At 49.3% G+C, this 18,882-nt stretch overlaps 2 protein-coding genes across 4 annotated transcripts; both read right to left on the bottom strand.

Moving 5' to 3' along the window:
• Positions 1–2,422: 2,422 nt before the first annotated feature.
• NCLN (nicalin) lies at positions 2,423–11,572 on the bottom strand. Of its 3 annotated transcripts, none has more exons than XM_064637166.1 (15): positions 11,392–11,572; positions 8,896–9,086; positions 8,543–8,687; positions 7,849–7,943; positions 7,536–7,616; positions 7,234–7,337; positions 6,717–6,805; positions 6,408–6,547; positions 5,814–5,992; positions 5,505–5,592; positions 5,351–5,389; positions 5,071–5,234; positions 4,404–4,457; positions 4,235–4,313; positions 2,423–2,904 (listed from the first exon to the last, which is right to left on the bottom strand). In XM_064637166.1, the coding sequence occupies exons 1-15, from the start codon at positions 11,570–11,572 to the stop codon at positions 2,845–2,847; spliced, it is 1,689 nt and encodes a 562-aa protein (XP_064493236.1). In that variant the 3' UTR covers positions 2,423–2,844. The 3 variants fall into 3 exon arrangements, with proteins under 3 accessions (XP_064493236.1, XP_064493237.1, XP_064493238.1); XM_064637167.1 differs by having other exon boundaries at positions 5,071–5,231; XM_064637168.1 differs by having other exon boundaries at positions 8,902–9,086.
• Positions 11,573–13,494: 1,922 nt separating this feature from the next.
• Positions 13,495–14,777, bottom strand: S1PR4 (sphingosine-1-phosphate receptor 4). Its single transcript, XM_064637169.1, has one exon. It carries the CDS (start codon positions 14,731–14,733, stop codon positions 13,507–13,509), a length of 1,227 nt encoding a protein of 408 aa, XP_064493239.1. The 5' UTR covers positions 14,734–14,777; the 3' UTR covers positions 13,495–13,506.
• Between the last annotated feature and the right edge of the window lie 4,105 nt (positions 14,778–18,882).

Below are 18,882 nucleotides of genomic sequence, written 5' to 3'. Positions count from 1 at the left end.
GAAAACCATTTTTTTGTGAGCTGCAGACTTTGACAGCTAAAGTCAGACAAACAGCAAAGAAAATGGTTTTCTGGCTAGAAGCATCAGCTGCTAGCCACTTGTGTATATGTGCACATATGCTTTCCATGTTCTTACCTATAGGCCAGGCAAACTCCTCACAAGAGAAACATAGGTAAAAATAAGGGCAACAAGAATCAGCTACACAGAGCTCTTCTGCAGTGTTGTGGAGAACTTTTATTTTATCATGACACCTGTTGAATTTCTGCCTTTGTGTGCTGTGTTGGTGTCAGAATTGATCAGATATGCTGCAGTGTGGATCAGCACCAGAGTCTATTTGCAAGCTTCTCTGTTAACTTACCAAAGAAAACAACAATGTGGAAATAGCAATGTGGGAACTAAATTCAATCCCAGGATGGGCACTGTGTTCCAGCCATGAGAAAGTTCGAATTTGTTTATCTCAGATTTGAGCATATATGTTTCAGCACACGTGCACTTTGATCAAAAACTCTCATCTGTAGTAAAAACTACTTGATAAGGCAGGCAGCTAGAGAAACACAAAATGCATCCAAAAGAATTATGGGACAAATTAACCTTGTGTGGGAGAGAGCGATATACTGTCCCAACTGCCCTTCAGGTTTATAAACTCATAAATCTTATCCATCTTTCTTTTAAGTTGTTGGCACTGCATCAGGAGTGTTAACAGTTCGTTGTTGAGACCACATGCAGCTAAAGTGTTTTCTTTAGTGCTACAGCATTGACGGGGACACAACTGCAACTACACTTGGGTTGCCTTGTGGTGGAAGTTTTTGACTCTGAACTTTGAGCTTCTCATCTGGAAGACTGAGGGCTGACAGTCTCCACTGCAATGAATAAATGTTCCGGGCCTGTTCTGTTCACTCTTGCCCACTGCTGGCAAATTTTATATTTATCAACTCAAGCTGCAGCAGGATTGCTAATAATTTTTTCTATTTTTCTCAGCAAAGTAACAGAGTGAATAATTAGGACTGGTTAAGTAATCTGCTGGATTGGAGGGAACACCACCTCCCTAAGTTTAACACACTAGAAATGTATGATGCAGCTGGAGGACTTTGAAACTACTTCCAGACACTCAGAGCCTACAGAGTTCTTCAGACAACCACTGTACCATGCATGTTCTAAACCTACCCAGCACAGAGAATGCACCTTCCCATGGTGCATATTGTAATGTCTATGGGCACAGAACAAAAGCCAGTGGAAAACAATCAAGGCTTGTCTTTCAGGCACTTCAGCAACTTCTGAAGTCATTATAAATTCATTTGGCAAAGGAGTGTCATGAACACTTCATGCATGCAGAGAGACATATTTCAAATAAGCACTCAAAGATCAGGAAAAGGCAGGTTTCCCTTGTAGGGCTGATATTTCAGGAGTGCTTGGCACCATGCCACCTGGTGATATGATGGTGAGCTGCTGACACCAGCATCTGTCCTGGAAAAGACAAGACCCTTTAAAAAACAAGTTGCTACACATTTAAAGTAGCAGAAAGCACATCATGGGGTAAGGGTACTCCAAGAAGGAGACCATGGTGAAACAAAGAAAGATGCATGGAAATCAGTGCTTTGGTGCCCATTCAAAGGACAAGGCCAGTGACTTGTCACAACAACCCATTTTTTAACAAGCACGTGCACAGCAGCTGTGTGCAGACAAGAATGCACAGCTTGACTTTTCCATGCATACAAAAAAAAAAAGAGGTACACCTTCATTCAAACCCACAATAGCCTTTCAGCCCCTGTAAAATACACTATTTTAATTATAAGTAGTAGTGTAAAGAATAAAAAAAAAAAGGTATCCACTGTGGCTTGTGAAAAGATGTCATGTACATAGGACAGATCAGAGGAAGGACTCAAACCTTGCAGGGTGGCAGGAACAATACTCCATCAGGTTATCTTCTAGAACTACAACTAGTCTAGGACTTGTAGTCAGTATCTTGATATATTTTCCAGGTCTGGGCTGCTCTTGCTCTTGTTATTGATGCAACCAGCTTGTTTAAGTACATGGAACAGCGCAGAACACAATCCGCAGAACAGCAGTTGGGACAACAGAACACCCCCCAAAGATCAAGCAAGAGTTTAGCACAGAGTGGTGGCAGCCGTGAACTGTCCAAAGACCATAAACTTCCAGAGTAACCAAGTACACAGCAAAATGCATCCTCCAACACAGATGGGAGAGAACCTGTCCTGGCAAGAACCCTAATACCAGAAACTCATCTCAGCAATCTTTCCTCGTCCTGGCAATAACAGTCAGGATCACTCACAGTGCACCTCCTAAAAGGGCATGAGTTACTGCAGTCTAAACAAAATGCAAAAAGGTGCTTGCTTGCTTGCTCAGCACACCTCACTAAAGCCAGGCAGTGAATTTAAGGAAGAGGTACCATAAGGAAACATGCTAATTGCATTCACTTTAATTTTAAACAACTGCTCCGAGTCCTTGTCTGCTGGGCAGAGATAACACATCACTCTGTAGTTTCGGTTTCCAAGTTGGCTGTATGACACATATCCATGAAGGTGTTGGACTTTGTTTTACACTCATAGAAGCTGCCCAGAATAAGACTGCAGGAATTGGTGGAGTCTCTGAGCCTCTCTCTCACCAAAATGCAAAGGAAAACAGACACGGTGCAAGTCAGGGGAAGAAGGTGAAGAAAAGCACTTAAAAGGTGCACAAGAGTTAAAATTTCATTTTCTTTATGCCTTCCTCCCCTCTGTACAGTAGCAAAGAGGAAGAGAAATAGCAGGGTTCAGTGGAAGGCAGAAGGTTTCCGATGGGCTCACCGATGGCTCAGTGCTGCTGGGTGGGTGATGACTTGTTGCTTCACTGCTGCTTGGTTTTAAGGGATAATCTCTGTATCATCTTGTAAAGGAGACCAAAGTGCTGGAAAAAGAATGAAAATAAGTAACCATGGCTGTTCTAAACAGACAGAAAACTTAGTAGAAGGCTTAAAACAATACCAACGTGCAAATGCAGTACCTAGTTTGAATCATCCACTAGCACTCTCACCCTGAAGATGGAGTGAGATTTCATGAATTAAGAGGAATTATGACAATGAAGCCAGTTACTTCAAGTTGTACAGAAAGTGATGGCTTACAAAAGTGTTTGTGTAGGTGTGTATCACCCCTTTGTGAAGATGCAACCACTTGTTAAAGATTTTATTTTTTTTGATGCAATTTTGTTCCTTCTGAAGGGGAGAAAGCTTCAGATTTCAACACCTGCAGGATCCTGGTCGCTGTAGAAACACTGCTGCCAGCAGTGTCACAAACGTAAAAACAAACCAGGCAAACACAGAGATTCCCAGTAATTCACAACCCTTTAACCAGATCTTCTCCTGCACCATTTCACCAGTGACTTAGAAATTAACTTAATTCCTCTTTTGATTTTGCTTTGGTTACTTGTGTTTTGATTCAATAACAGCTACTTCAAATATTTGACCGAGATCCAGGCTTCAAACAATTTCAAATTCAAATACAAAAGTAAGGAAGATAGCTGACAAATCAAAGTATATGTTTTCCTTCCTGTTTATGTTGTTACATTGTATTTTTAAATGCTTGTAGTTTCCCCAAACAAATAACAAACACAAATAACACAAAGAGATCAAAATTGAGAGTGACCTAAAATGCTTCCCTTTCATTCATGTTCTTCATGAGCCTAGGCAGGATCAGAAGCCTCACTCACAGTGGCTTGGTTAACACTTACACAAAAACATTACATATAAACAGAGTGGCCAAGGCATGGAGTATCACATTTCCAGGATTACTGGCACGGGATGTATTTATGGTTTCATTGAAAAAAGAAACCAAAACTCTGAAGATGCATTTCTAAGTTGCATCCCAAGTTCAGATATTTCCTAACACTACCTCACTACAAGCAACAAACTTTTAACATTACAGCAAATTTTAGTTGCCTTGAGTAGTCTCAGTTTGAAGGCAAAATAGCTTAGCAAGTGAGTTATGCATGTCCTTGACTACAAGAAACAGCTCTAAAAAACCAGTTTTGCACTAGAATGGCAAGAGACTGCCTTCAGCACAGCCAACTGAAATACTCAAAGACATACACCAAAACAGCCAGCTGTTCTGGATAACTGCTTTTAGAGTGGGATGGCATTATTGTTCCAGCTTCAGTGCTGGGACTGTGTGAACACCAGTTACTGTGCTACCATGATTTATAAGGAAAATAATATGTCTGTTTCCTGCTTCTCTTCTCTTACCTGCACTGCAACATAGGCAACGCCCAAGTAGGCTGCAATACAGACAGCTAGAAGCAGGTCAAAGATTGCTGGCTTGACCCTGTCATAAAGAAAGTACACATGAAATTGCTACAGCAGTTGGTGCCATGGAGTGAGACAATAGCCCAACGTGCTCAAGGGAATTCCATACCTGTATGCATTCATCACCTGTTTCAGCTGGTCATAGAAAACAAACTCAGGATCCCTGTGCAAAGAAGAAATTTTTCAGATTCTATTACACTTCTTGACACTGTAGTGAGGACAGCCCAGACCTGTCCCCAAGGAGTCCACCCACCCAGAGACAGGGAAGCATGACCACCTCGCATATTAATTTTGAGCTGATTTTAGTCATCAGGTCTTTCTTTTCCCCAAATCAGAAGCCTAAGGACACAATTCAGAACACATGCTATTCAGCTGTCTCCAAAGAGCCATGTGAAAGATTCCTCCCTGTGTTCACTAAACTGCTTCAGCCTAAGCAAGTAAGATGGGATGTAAGCTGCTCTTTCACAATTAATGAAAGCTGTCTAGGAGACCTCAGTCTTTTCCTGCACTCAGAGTGGGAAAGGTGGAACCAAAACAGTGAAAAACCAAGCTCTTCAGACAGAGGGAGCTAATGGGTCTTGTTACTGTGCTGTGAGGAATGGTAAACAGCTTTCTCTAGAACAGAGAGCATGAACCAAAACTGTCAGAAAAGCAGAAAAGAGCAATCCCTTCCAGCTGCATGCCAAGAAACCAGAAAAGCTGCCGCTCAGAGACAGTTCTTTAGAGGGGGAAGCCAATTTGCATGCCCTGGCTGGTTCTTTCATCTCCTTTCTTACCGTTTGTCTGCCTTTACATGATGCTGCTTGACATCCTTCAGGTAGCGTCCCATATAATATTCCAAGGTGTTGAGGAAGGTGCTGTCTTTATCAATCAGCTGGGCAGCCCTGGGTTGACTGCTCAGCCAGTCCATCACTGACTCCAGTTGCTCCTGCTGGATCTGCTACAGAAAAATACCACCAAATAAAGGGCATCAGCTACACACATGCTGAGACCAGACCTCTCTCCCAGACTCTAGATTCTTTCTTCCCACAGGTTACAAAACCACACTGTGCTCACCATCTGATCTGTGAAGATCTGCATATCTGCAGGTGCTCCCTGCAATGGCAAAAAAAAAAAAAAAGAAACAAACAAGTAATCCAGGCTATTGGTGAGAGCAAGCTTGGTTGGGCAGGACAAGTCTGGTCAGCACTGCATGGTGGGCAGCTCTTACCTTGTCTGTTAAATTGTAGATGACCCTTGTCAAAGCTTCAGCAATGATCCTAGTATTCCTGATCAGTGCTTTAGTGTCTATCCGTGCCCTAAAGAAAAAAGAAGGGATTATGGACTTGCCAATGGCATCAGCTTCCTCTAGAAACAACCCTTTTTCACTGCATCATGCACGAGCCTGAATCCAGAGCCCAACTCGCGGTGTTTTTGTCACCTGTCTCCTGACCATCAGAACAACACAAGCAGCTGTGAAGCCAATTTGGGTCTATGGGCTGGATTTAAACTGCAGCCTTCCTTCCCTAAGGCCTCTCACCTCCTGTCCATGATGCTGTTGCGGAGGCTGTCACGGTGGCTCTCCAGGTGGGAGATGGTGAATGCTGGCAAGCGTCGGATCGCAAACCGCTCATGCTCCCATGCCAGCATGTCCTCAGCCAAGTTAATCTTCTTGTGCACCATGGAAAACTTCACCTCTGGGAACTGGCTGGCAACAACCTGAGGGAAAGGACAAGCCATACACGGGTGTCATGCTACCCACTGCATTATCCCATCATGCACTGCCCTGTCTGCCTAGACCCACTTTTTCTGCATTCCAGAAGGTAAACACACCTCCACCTGTAAGGTGCAGTTATTGCCATTATAAAGCTGGTTTCATATCAAAAAGAGCTGTTTTAATGTCACTACAGGGTAATATAAGGAAGCCATAAGGAAGTGCAGTGGAAAATGCAGCAGATCTACTCTGCTTCATTTAGAACTGCAGCATGTCTGCACTTCAAATCAAGTGACCATAAATAATACATGAAATATTGCAATGGCACACCATTTCTTTACATCGTCCTTCCTCTCTTGGAGAGCTGCAGCTCCCCACACTAAGTCCCAAGTTCCCATGTACCTAAAATGTTTTTATTACCATCTCCAGTTCTCTCAGAAATGCATGCTGCAAGGTCCCCTCCTTGGGAGGCTTTGAGACATGGAGATGAAGGCTATTGCCTCTGCCCAGAGTATCAAGGCAGAGAACAAATGCTACGTTGTCCTGCAGCAGGCTGGAATCTGCAACAGAAAAATACAAACCTTCATTGCTATGTCTTGTGCTGGGACTTCCATCCCAAAAAAGCAAGGCTCACACAAGGAGATTCTCACAGGAGGACTGACAATTAATAACAGACATTTAACACAGACTTTGCCACAGAACATGCTGGAATGTCAGCCCCTTACTCACCAGTGTGGTCCAAATTGTCTTCCAGCCACCGCTTAGTTCCTTGATAATTAAACTTGCCACCTCCAGATGCAAAGAACAGCAAGTTATACCTGCCCATCAAAGAGGCCAGAAAAGCGTTAGCATGCTGCACTCCCAAGAACTCCTTTACTCAGTCTTGGAGGTGTGGTAAAATCACAACTACTAGCACCTGACATCCAAGGCAAACTGTCCATTAACAAACACTTCCTACATGCCACATACTCAGTAATGGCAAGACAGATTAAAAGGGGGAGTTCCCATTGCTTGAGGATGGAATCTACTTCCCATATCATTCTCTCCACTTGTCCCTAAGCTTGAGCGGAGCTACAGCAAAGAGAACAGAGGAAGGAGCTTGGCCATTAACAGCAGCCGTACTCAGATGGAAACAGAACAGAGCAAATTGAAGGACTGTTTGTAACACCCTGTAGGTCTGGAGCAAAAGCCCATCTTATCTGTTCTCAGCTACACACATTTAAGCATAAACAGGGCAGTTTCTTACCCAGCATGGGTACGCCTGTAGGTGTAGAGCCGGGAAAACAGCCTGGCCAGTTCCAGAAGCACTGAGGTACCACTGCCATTGGAGTCAGCACCGTGTGACAGCCACTGCAGGATGAAGCGGGACAAAGACAAGGTGACAAACCTACACTGATTCTCACATACCAGAACAGCTTCAAGATAGCACACCACCACGCTTCACTTGTAACTGCCCCACATCCTTAAGGCCAAGAAAAGACACATGGGCAAAGGCCAAATGGGGAAAAAAGACAGGAACAGACAGCTGCAGGAAAAAAGAATACTCACTGGAGCCACTCCAAAAGAATCATAGTGGGCAACTATCACAACTGTGGGCAGGTCTTCTCCACCCAGCCCTGTTAGCCTTCCCTGCAGAGGAAAGAGAGCAGTGTCACTCCATGTCACCTCTTGTGTACCTGTACAAAGACAGCTTCATTTCTACATGCCTGCTGAGTCTGCCCTGGCCTTAGTTTTGAGGACTCCAGATACTTACATGGCTGAGACTCCCTTGACTTGCCCTATCAGTCCAAATGTCTGATGAAGTCCCAATAAAATAATTCATTCCATCAACATTGCCAGTTTGAATCCACATACTACTCACCTCCACACTGGGTATAAGCCAGTCATTGATAGCTTTGCTTTGGGCCCCACTGGTCACCATCTGGAAGCCATTGGCAGTTGCCGTGTGCAGCAGAACTAGAACAAAAAAACCCCAAAACCACAGTGTACACCTGGGGAAGTTTCATCCCTTTATTTTCCTTGCTAACTGCACTTTGAAAAGACCAGCTTTAAACCATTTAAGCCCTCTCACTTGTCACTTGTGTTTATGCAATGACACAGTTTCTTGGTGACCATACATCTTCATTCTGTCCTAAAACAAAAACTTTTCTCCAGCAGTTCTAAAGTTAATCATAAACAGCAGGTCAGTAAGACAGTCAAGTTATTTACAAGGGGATACACGGAAGCACCAAACGGAGGTGTGGTCAGACAAAAAGCTTCAGCTTCTACCAACACACCACCGTCACTTAACATCTTCAATGTTGTTTTTAACCTAGTTTTGATTTATATCTTATTTGCAACAGTGTGAAGCTGAGAACTTCATGCAACTGTATTTCCAAATATAGTCAAGTAATACTCTCTCATACTGAGTTTTTCTTCCACTGACTCTCAAAACTCTTTGACAAAGTCAGAATAAACATGAATGTGACAGAACAGTGGTTCATGGTGTACAGGACACAGCAGACTGTTCCCAGGCCTGTCTTCCTCAAACCTTTCCCCCACTTGTTAGAACTCACCTTCTGCAGCTGAGGCAGAACCCTGTGATGCAGAAGCAGCCCGTGTTTGTTCATAGATAGACAGCAGCTCTTCATCTTCCACTGCAAAGTAGACTGGCACAATGGTTTCCATAGCAAGCATTTCTGGCTCTATCTCCATGAATTGCTGAGGATTTAAGTGAGACACAAACTTAGCATCTGCTAAACATGAAAGAGGGCAGGAAAATATTAACAACCAAAGCAGAGAGGTAAGTTTTAATATTACAGTATGACTTGTTGTGCATTACAACAGGAGCTTCCAGTCCTGCAGCAACCCAAGCTTCTCTCAAATAAATCTCCCATTGGAAGAGAAAGAAAACTTTATTTTTTTTTACCCTTACAACATCCTGTGGAACAGAAGAGATAGATCGTGGCAAGATGATGACCACAGCCCCAGCTGACTGGCGGAGAGCCTTCTGGTACTGCTCGTAGGAGAAATCCACCAGCCGCATCATGACGCAGCGGCGGCTCAGGACATCCGCCTCTACTGTGCGTGCTTCTGTGTTGAGCACTGCGCTCCTGGTGCCTGGCAGCAGAGAACAGCAACAGGCCTTGTCAGTTGCTTCAACTTATGCTTTCAACATATCCCCTTTGCTCGAGCCTAGCTCCTTCTCAGAACAGTCTTTGTGACAGTTTGATGAACTTCAGAGCAGCCAGGACCTGCAGAAAGCTAAATCCGCCTCTTCCCCCTCATCCAAGAAGGAGCAGAGATCTGTGGTTTTTCTTGCAATCCATCAGAGCAACACCTCTGCGGCCATGTCCTGCCAGACTCCCCTTATTCCAGCATTATACAGCCTTGCCCACCTTCCAGTCTACCTGCTCAACACAACCACACAGGCTGTTTGCTCACCTGCACCTGACACCTGCTGGCAGCAACACCTCTGGAGAGAGCCTGGTCTCTCTAGAGCCTCCTGCATCCCCCAGCTGTAGGATCACCCCTGCATGCAGAGGATGGAGGCTGTGCAGAGACACCAGGCTACCTACCCTGTGTCACCCAAAAGGCTGCTCTTGCCCACCCACGAGGACAGGTCTGTAGCTGGGGAAGTGACAGATGAGCAGGCTGCTCCTAGCTGCTCGCTCTCTCCTACTCTCAGCTTCAGCATATCAAATCTTCTACATGGAAATGCAATTCTTTGGGAGAACAGCAGTCTGTAGGCTTGCCAGCAGCTCCTGCATTCTCCAAGGGAGGACCAAAAGGACATCTTGTACAGAGAGGTTCAAATCCACCTTACAATTTATAATGCTCCAAATTCAGTTTCTTCTTCTGTAACTCTGGCACCTACAGAGGACCTCATCCCTCTACACCCCCACAGAGTCAGGGATGGAACAAGGTGCTCCAGAAGGCATCTGAGCCTCTGTTCAAAGAGGAGTGCTGCTAAGTATTAGATTTAAACCTGACTTAGCTTTAGTTTGGTCTCATCAAAGGTCATAGAATCGCCATACACCCGTAAACAGTCAAGGCATGATGTAAATTCTCCTCACAGAACTCTGACACTGTATAACAAACAAGTATTAAGAACACCCCTGCTCCAATCAGAAAAAAAAATGATTCAAAAGGAGGATAATCCCTCCCTAGTTTCCCAAAGAATGATGTGTAAACATAGCAATATGTGGACCCAAAATTCTGCTCCTCTGACACCTAAACAGAGCAGACACAACAGTATTTTCTGACAGCACAGCAAGACAGGTTGATTTTCTGTAGTTTCTCTACAGAGAGCTGGTTAATAATAATTAATTTACAAACTAAAGAACTCTATCAGCATTAGAGGAAGTCCAAGTTTCTTCTTAAATTGCTCTATGACTGATGCTGACAAAAAAACTCTTCCCCCTGCAAGAAGAGACTGAGCAGCAACGTGTATTTGGTCTTTTTGGCTGGAACATCAAATAGCTTTTATCCTGAAGGACATCTCAGAACACACAAGGTACAGGACCATCAGCTACCCAAAGGGGGTAGGAAGGAGCAAAGGAAACACACAATCCATCCAAGTGGCAGAGGAAACCTGAGGCTGTAATGCCAGATTGTTAACATAAGTCTGAAACTTCGGAAGAGTCACCCATGAACAGAGCACGTGTCCTGGCCTGGAATAAAATATCTACAGAAGACTCAGAAACAACCCTTGATTCTGGGTCCGTGAGTGCACGGGGGTAGAGGCTGAGGGTTACAGCACTTCAAGGATTCACACAACAGGGTGTGTTTCTGGCTTGGAAAGGTGTTGCACAATCAGCAGCCTGGAAGTAACAGAACAGAGGAAGTCAACTGTAACACAACAGAAGAACTGTAACAGGATAGGCCCTGAAATGAAGCCACTGGAGCAACAGATACTGCTGAGAATGAAGAAGAGATGGAAGAAGAATCAACCTGTCAATAGAGGAGTCAAAGGCAAGAGAACAAAACTAGGCTCATGACCAAGTATCCCAGAATGCAGGAGGGATGCAGCTGGATTCCTCGACACACAGAGAGCTCAGCCATAGACAAGCCCGTGGGGTCCTTGGCTACCTCTAGGTCACCACGGTGGAGCTCTCAGCACCGTCCTGGCAGTGCTGAGCCTGGGCAGTGGAACTCAGCCAGATGGAGCCCTCCTGCGCCCTCCTCCGCTCCTGGGCCTGGCCCCGGGCCCGGCTGACCGCCTCCCAGAGCCCCCGCGAGCCCTCCTGCGGCCTCTTCTGGGCCGGGCTGCCCTCCACGGGCCGACCGCGGCCCCGCGGCCTACCCGAGGCTCCTCTCCGGGGGTCGGGGTTCCTCCCAGGGCCCACCACCCCCGAAGAGGCCGCTGCCCGGGGTCCGACCTCCCGGAAGAGCCGAGCCTGACCGGGCCGCGCGGTTCTCTCACCGTAGGGCTGCCCGCCCAGCTCGTACTGCTGCATGCGGTAGACCGTAAACTCGTGCGCGGCCTCGGCGGCGGGCGGCGGGCCCAGAAGCAGGAGCACGGCGGGCACGAAGAGCAGGACGCTGAGCGGGAGGCAGGAGGCCTTGAGCACCGACTCCAGCACCTCGCCCGCCTCCTCCAGCATCGCCGCGGTCCCGGCACCGCGGCCTGCTCGGCACGCGCGGTACGCACAGCCCGCCCCCGCGGCCTGCCGGGACCTGTAGTTCGCGTCCCGCGGCAAAGGCTGCTGGGAGATGTAGTCGCGGCCAGCCCTGCCGGGCCTGCAGGGGGCGCCACGGGCCGGCCCGGAGCGGCCCCGAGCGCTGGACGGGACGGGACGGGACAGGGTGGGATGGGACGGGACGGGACGGGACGGGACGGGACGGGACGGGACGGGACAGGGTGGGATGGGACGGGACGGGACGGGACGGGACGGGACGGGACGGGACAGGGTGGGATGGGACGGGACGGGACGGGACGGGACGGGACGGGACGGGACGGGACAGGGTGGGATGGGACGGGACGGGACGGGACGGGACGGGACGGGACGGGACAGGGTGGGATGGGACGGGACGGGACGGGACGGGACAGGGTGGGATGGGACGGGACGGGACGGGACGGGACGGGACGGGACGGGACAGGGTGGGATGGGACGGGACGGGACGGGACAGGGTGGTATGGGATGGAACGGGACGGGACGGGACGGGACAGGGTGGGATGGAACGGGACGGGACGGGACGGGACAAGGTGGGATGGGACGGGACGGGACAGGGTGGGATGGGATGGAACGGGACGGGACGGGACAGGGTGGGACGGGGGATTTCCGCTGTCCCCGTGAGCGGGGTGATCCCCCTGTCCTGGGAACGGGAGAGCGGGCTCCGGCTGTCCCGGGCCCACAGGGAACGTCTGCCGGGTGCTGCCCGGCTTCTGGATTACGCGGCGGAGACCGAGTACCTGACCTTCAGGAAGTAAAAAATTTACAGCAAAATTAGCCCAAGACTTTCTGGTCGCCTCGATTTAATGCAAAACAAATGGGTTGATAACAGTTCCCGTGGAGGGGCTGGGCCAGCAGGTTTCATGTGAGCCCACAGTGCTTCCGTGGCTTTGTCCTTTTTGCAGGGTGAGAGGATGTGTTTGAGTGCTGCTCTGATTATTCCCTGCATTAGGGAATAGAGGAGCAGGGATCTGAGGCACAAGCTGGCAGTGTCTTCAGGCCCTAGTGTGTCTCTGTCAGACCTAGGGTGGCCCCAGGCTCCCCAGTCACTGTGGTAGTGCCCGGGCTGTCACTGCAGGTGCAGCCCCATGCCCAGAGGCAGGGCAGGGCTCTCACTTCTTGCTGCCAGACTGTGAGCACTGTCACAGCATTTGCCCGGGCATAGTGCCCAACCTCAGCACTCCAGGGAGGGTCTAGGCTGTTGCTGCAGCCCTCTGCTGTCCTCTGGCTGGTTTGTGCTGCACTGCAGGTGGGCACTTGATTCCCGGCCAGGGGGCTCGGAGCTGCCCCACAACAGCACACAGTTGCACTTGCAAATCCAGTTGTTCTTGACATCAAGCCTGCATTCTTTCCCAGCAGCTGTGCCCGTCACAGCAGTTCCAGAAGGCTGTAAACTTCAGGAGAAGACTCAAAGTATCGCCTCCAGCCCTGCATGATGTGAAGCAGCAGCACTGCCAACCCAGCCCGACCTCAAGGGATAAGGGGGGCCATCTGGTTGGGGATGCCCAGCCTACTTGTCACTGTGCCCTGGGGCAAAATACCCTCATCTGGGCAGGTACAGTGTCTGTCTGCACACACAGAGCACACACACTTATAACCTAGGCACTGCAGTTTCTCAGCAGAGCATCAATCCTAAAATGTACCCATATCTTTCTCTCCCAGCCTGGGAGCAATGCCTATCCCTGTGCTGCACCCACACTGAAACAAAATCCCAGTCTGATGGGACTGGAAAGCCCAGTTAACAACTGGGGTGGGGCTGCCCCTGGTCAGCCTGAGTTGCACGTAGGCTACAGTTCTGCCAGGCCAGGACCAGCAGAATGAGGTCCTGGGAGCTATCTGGCACCTCTTGCTCTTCCCATGGCCTCTCAGAGGCTGGGGAGATTGCTCATCATGCTGGAGTTGCTGGAGAGAGGTGCTCTGGGCCTAGCATTCAGTGCCACAGAGCTGCGGAAACTCTCCCGGTAGCGCAGTGAGCTCTCTGTGGATGAGCCAGAGTTGATATCTGTGATGACCATGCAGTTCCCAGGCTTGCAAAGCCCAGCCCTGACACAGCAGCAGCACAGCAGGCTTCCCACAGCACGGCGCACCTCCACGCTCCTCAGGGAATAGATGATGGGGTTGACACCTGAGTTAAGCAAGGCCAGAGCCAAGGTCCAGTCCAGGCTGTGGAGGTGTGTGCAGGTCTGGGTCTCACAGAAGACATCAAACAGCAACAGAACAAAGAGGGGACTCCAGCAGATGATGAAGGCACCCAGGATCATCAGCACAGTCTTAAGCAAGCGCAGGGAACGCTTGCGGCTGTGCCGAGAACTGGTTTGCTTAGAACTGGCCTGGACCAGTTGGAAAATGGAGATGTAGAGGCCAATAATCCCCAGGAGGATGATGCTGAACATGACTACAGAGAAAAGGATGTAGTTCTTGGAGTATAGAGGCAGGAGCACAGAGCAGGCACTGAAGTCACACAGGCAGTTCCAGCCCAGCAGTGGGAGCAGTCCTATGACGAGGGCCAGCAGCCAGCAGGAAATGATGAGGCCGCGTAAGCGCAGGGTCTTGCTGGCTTCATTCTCAGCAATCGGCCTCACCATGGCACTATAACGCTCGATGGCTGTCACGAGCAGGCTGAAGGTGGAGGCAGCCAGCGCAATGAACAGGATGCCTTCCCGCAGGAACCAGAGCTGAGGTGAAAGCTGGAAGGTCTTCTTGCCTGAGAGGCAGAGATTAGAGAGGTAGGCAATTCCTGCAAGCAGGTCACTCACAGTGATGCTGGCAATGCAGGAGTAGACCCAGCGGCGGGCTCTCAGACACCGCAGGATGGCCAGCAGCACGAGCAGGTTCTCCAGGATGATGATGCAGCTGATGATGACGAAGATTGTGCGGATGAGACCCATGCCCTCGTCCTCAGACTGCCGGTTGGTTAGCTTGCCTGTGAAGTTGTAGTGCTGCAGGATGATGTTCACATTCCTCATGGCAGCCAGCTGCAGGCAGGAGCCTTTCCTGTCGAGCAGGTCAAGTCTGAGCTCAGGATATTGAGCAGAGTCCAGTGGAAGGAGAAGGGAGTGATTCAACAGCCAGCTTAGCACTGGACCATCCATCTTCTGAGGCTGGGTCAGCAGCCAAGGGATACACGATGGAGGAAGGGATCAGGTAGAGTTTGGGGCAGAGCAGATCCTCTGTTTAAGGGCTAAAGTAGCCATGAGACACTGCCACACAGGACTGGCTCTTAGTGTGGAGAGGAGAGTTAGAGTCCTGTCTGTCAGCCCTGCAGCACTGAAAGAGCAAGGGGAGAGGAGAGTGAGGTGTTTTGTAAGTCCACTGTGAACATAGGCTTCCTGTTGTTTAATAAAGTTTCCTGTTGTGAGTGAGAGTTACCGTTTCTAACAGCTATCACCATTTCTTGGTAAGGGTTTGGCTATTGTCAGCTTTGCTGTGGTTGTGATGGTGGGACATGAATGAAATAATATGTCAGGCCCCTCTTTGGATCAGAGCAGTCTGGGTCAAATGAAGCAACACCTCCCACCTGGATGGGTAAGGCCCGTGGGGCTGAACTGAACCAAGTGCTAGTAAGAGCTATGAAAGCAGACAGTTGAGATACTAAGTGCTTTGCCTGTTGTGGTACTAAATTCATCCCTGAACCTGCCAGAGAGCAACTGCCTCTTCATCAACTGCCCCGTGCACCACCCACGATCAGATACATCCTTCTTCAGGAGTAAGCTCCATGCTGTCACCCCTCTGGGCTTCTCTGTGGGCCCAGCTCCTGCGACTCTCTCAGAACAGGTCCATCCACGTCCTGCAGTCTGTGCAGCAACTCCAGGAACCCATGTGACTGAAGCTGGGGCTTAGCTCCATCCAGTTCAAAGGGAACCAGCTGGTCAAACCTAAGCATGTGCCCTGACACTGCATCCCCCCACCTTCAAGCACGTTCTAAAGATGGGCCAGAATCTTCCCATTGTCTGGGTTACAGGCAGGGAAGGAGGCAAAAAGGTGCTGCCTCTTGTCATTGCAGAAGGCACAAAGTGCTGCACTGAGATTGGAACCAAGTAATCCAAATGTGACTGTAATATTAATGTCTATCATTGACCTATTCCCTACATCTGCAAAACTCAACTGGAGAGAGTCTTGCAATGCAATGTTCCCAATTGTGGCTGGGAATTTGCCTTATGACTCACCTGTCATGGCTGGTATGAGGCTCTTGCTGCCAGAGGGAGGTTCCACAGTTGGCAGCGCTCTCCAGATGCTTGTCCAAGGCCCAGGACAGAGCAGGTAGAGGGGAGAACTCCTTGTGCAAAATAAGTGAGACTTCTACCTATCAAAGTTGAAAAAGGGAAGTTACAACATCAACCACATTCTGTGTGGAGGATGGACCCCACCCAAATCATCTGCAAAAAGGCACAGATAAAAGAAAGACAGAGGACCTTCTAACTCAGGATCACAGCAGATGTCCTACTTTCACTTGTGTTCTCACTCCAGACTGGCACAAATTCTCACCCCAGGCTGAGAGCAAAGAGAGGTGACTTCTTCCATCAGCATGGCAAACAGGGAGTTGTCCAGGGAGTCTATCCACTGCTGGATGAGTGCAGAGATTCTAGCCTGGATGGCAGCATAGACAAGTGGAAAATGCATAGGGGGCTCCTGCTGCAGGAAGTCATGTGCAAGCAACAGTGGTTCTCATCAAAAGCTGAGGGCTCCATCCTGCACCTTCACCCTTTCAGCCGTTATTTTGGCCTTTTATCAGCAGTGTGGAAAGAAACTCATGCTGATAAAGTCAGCAGATGACCCCAAGATTGAAGGAGCGGAAATCAGCAGGAAGGCTGGGCCAGGAGTGCAGCTCAGTTTAGAGGAGTGCAGGTTTGCACGTTCAGCACAAAGGGCACACTCCCAAATGGTCTGGGCTGATGCTCCCCGTGAAGAACTGGAATCCAAAGGGTCATTGTGACCCTTACACATAACCCTCACTTTGCTCTTGCTTCAGGATGAGCCTCCGGCTAACTTGTCTGCTCAGGACAGAACTGGTGGAGTGTTCCTGAAAGATCAGAGAGTGGAGACATTTGCCTTTTCAAGGGCCCTAAGTAGCTTGTCAAAGAGCTGGCAGCATGTGAGGAGTCTCAGAACAGAGATTCCTGACAGGAATGAGCTCTTTGTGGGGGAGATCTGTGGAGAACATGAGATTGGTGGGAGGCAAACATTTTTAATGACAGGAGGGCTCAAGGCAGATGAGCAGCTGGGACAGGTTGACACACTCACCCATGGGGTGCCAGGTCCTCTGGACCAGCAAAATATTGGAGGCTCTTCCTAATGCCCCCTACATAAGCACATCAAGCGTTGCCTAAAAGACAGTGCTAATTGTTTTGTCAAGAGCTGTTCCAGTGAGGCAAAACCTTGTTCCTTGCTTGTCCTAGAATCTAGTTTGTTTGGTCATTCCATGGCAGAATGAGCTGGGTACCTGTGAGGCATGTTGCATGCAGAGAGAGGGACTAGCTCTGGGAAGCTGCCTGAACTGTGTCCCAGCTGTGTCTCAGCCCTTCCAGCACCCTCTCCCCATTGCAAGTCACCACACACCTCAGACACTGCTCCTGCCTCACAGCAAGTCAGGGTAGGGTCCCATCCCCAGAGGAGCCTGGAGATGGTTCTTGGGTCCCCTGCCCTCCATGCAATTTGCTCAGCAGAGCACAGCTGGCTGGCACAAATCCAGCCCCATGTCCTCCTCAAAGCTGCTGCCACCAGACCTGAGGTGTGGAGTCCCCAGCTCCATGGCTGGGGGGGTGAGAGTTCCCTCGACTGGGCACCCACACGAGGGAGAGTTCCTGTTGTACAGCATGTCCCTGCTGCTATCTGCACAGACGCAGGCTGAGCTTTATCTTGGTACTTCTCCTTTGCTGCCATTTAATTTCAGATGTTCTTTCTTAGCAGTGAAGTGAGGCGGGGTCAAGACACCCCATCCCGCGATGTTTCTCATCTCTTTCCTCCAGATAAAAGCTACAGTCTACTTGCAACTGCCTGATAGCTGCCAAGTCCTGGGTTTGGAAGGACCAGGGGGGGCATGGGTGGCAGCTGCAGCACTGTGGACCCCCTACAAAATCCATGGCTAGAGCAGGTATTGAGGGATACTCACGTGAGTATCCTCAGCAGCAGAAGCCCTGGAACTCTCCAGAGGTCAACAGGAAGGCAAAAGCACCTAGGGCCCAGAGGGAGGAATTTGTCTGCAGTCAGGGATGCCACAGAGAACAGGACAGTAGCAGCCTGAAGCCCAGCTCCCTGGGTCCATGGCCAGTGGCCTGCCCAGTCCCTCCTTCCCTGGGGCTGCTGCTCTCAGGAGGGCATCCGGTCCCAGATTGTAGGGGGCCACAAGCAGCTGCAAGGGAAAGACAGCAAGTTACAAGTACAAGATAAAACATCGATGATTTCTTTGAGGTTTTCCTGCTGTGGTGCTGCACAGTTCTGATTAAAACTTGTATTTTCTGATAATATGATTAAAAAAAAAAGTGGGCAAAACTCTACAGAGTGGGCCCTGTCAGGCAGCCCCCAGGCTGGCTCATGAACAGCTGGCATCCTCATCTATGTCCCGCATCTCCACCTCCCCACCCACCCATCCTGTCCCTGCTGCATGGCCCTAGCACAGCCCAACATCAGCCAAGGCATCCACTTGCCCGCAGGTGTTTTTCTGCTCCAGGAAGGGTGGAGTTGTGCTGGTTTAAAAATGACTGATCACTCCTGGCAGTTGGGTGGTTGCATTTCCTCACTTTGGTCTCTTCTGCTGTGTAGCAGCAGGCAGTCCTCTTTATAGAGGCACAATGTAGTCCCCAACCTGGCAGGATGCTTCTGGACCCAGAGGAGCCAAGAAGAGTCAGCAAGGCCCCTCTGACCTGGGCTGACACCAAACCCTCCTGGAGACCTGGCCCTTCACAGTGCTCGAAGAAATGTCCCAGGGACAGTTGTTGTGTCTGGCTGTCAGTTCGTTGAAAGTGGGTGTTGGTGATGGTGGGTCTTTGTAGGAAAAGAGTCTCTGAAGTGCATCTTTTGATTTGAAGGTAAACAAGAATATTGAAAGAAAAAGTTTCAGGATCATCTCCTCTAGACCACATTAATGACCCTAAATGGCAAAGTTTTGTTGATTGTTTGTTTTTTAAGTGGCTTTTCTTTAAAACCTTGCATTTCCTCAAGCCAAGAACATTAAACAGAAACTGTGGGAGAAATGTTAAATCACACCTAAAAAACACCCTAGAACACCTCGCCTGGTCAGCATC

Source organism: Pseudopipra pipra, chromosome 27, assembly GCF_036250125.1.
Source record: "Pseudopipra pipra isolate bDixPip1 chromosome 27, bDixPip1.hap1, whole genome shotgun sequence".
NCBI lineage: Eukaryota > Metazoa > Chordata > Aves > Passeriformes > Pipridae > Pseudopipra > Pseudopipra pipra.
This window is presented reverse-complemented; position numbering and strand designations above follow the sequence as displayed.

Bases quoted from the DNA above. Each gene is read 5' to 3' on its own strand.
- NCLN (XM_064637166.1), bottom strand. From the start codon at position 11,572: ATGCTGGAGGAGGCGGGCGAGGTGCTGGAGTCGGTGCTCAAGGCCTCC. The intron at 4,458-5,070 runs GTAAGAAAGGAG...TTCTTTGCACAG, and splicing joins CATGTAAAGGCAGACAAACG to GGATCCTGAGTTTGTTTTCT. The intron at 4,314-4,403 runs GTATGGAATTCC...TCTTTATGACAG, and splicing joins CAGGTGATGAATGCATACAG to GGTCAAGCCAGCAATCTTTG.
- S1PR4 (XM_064637169.1), bottom strand. From the start codon at position 14,733: ATGGATGGTCCAGTGCTAAGCTGGCTGTTGAATCACTCCCTTCTCCTT.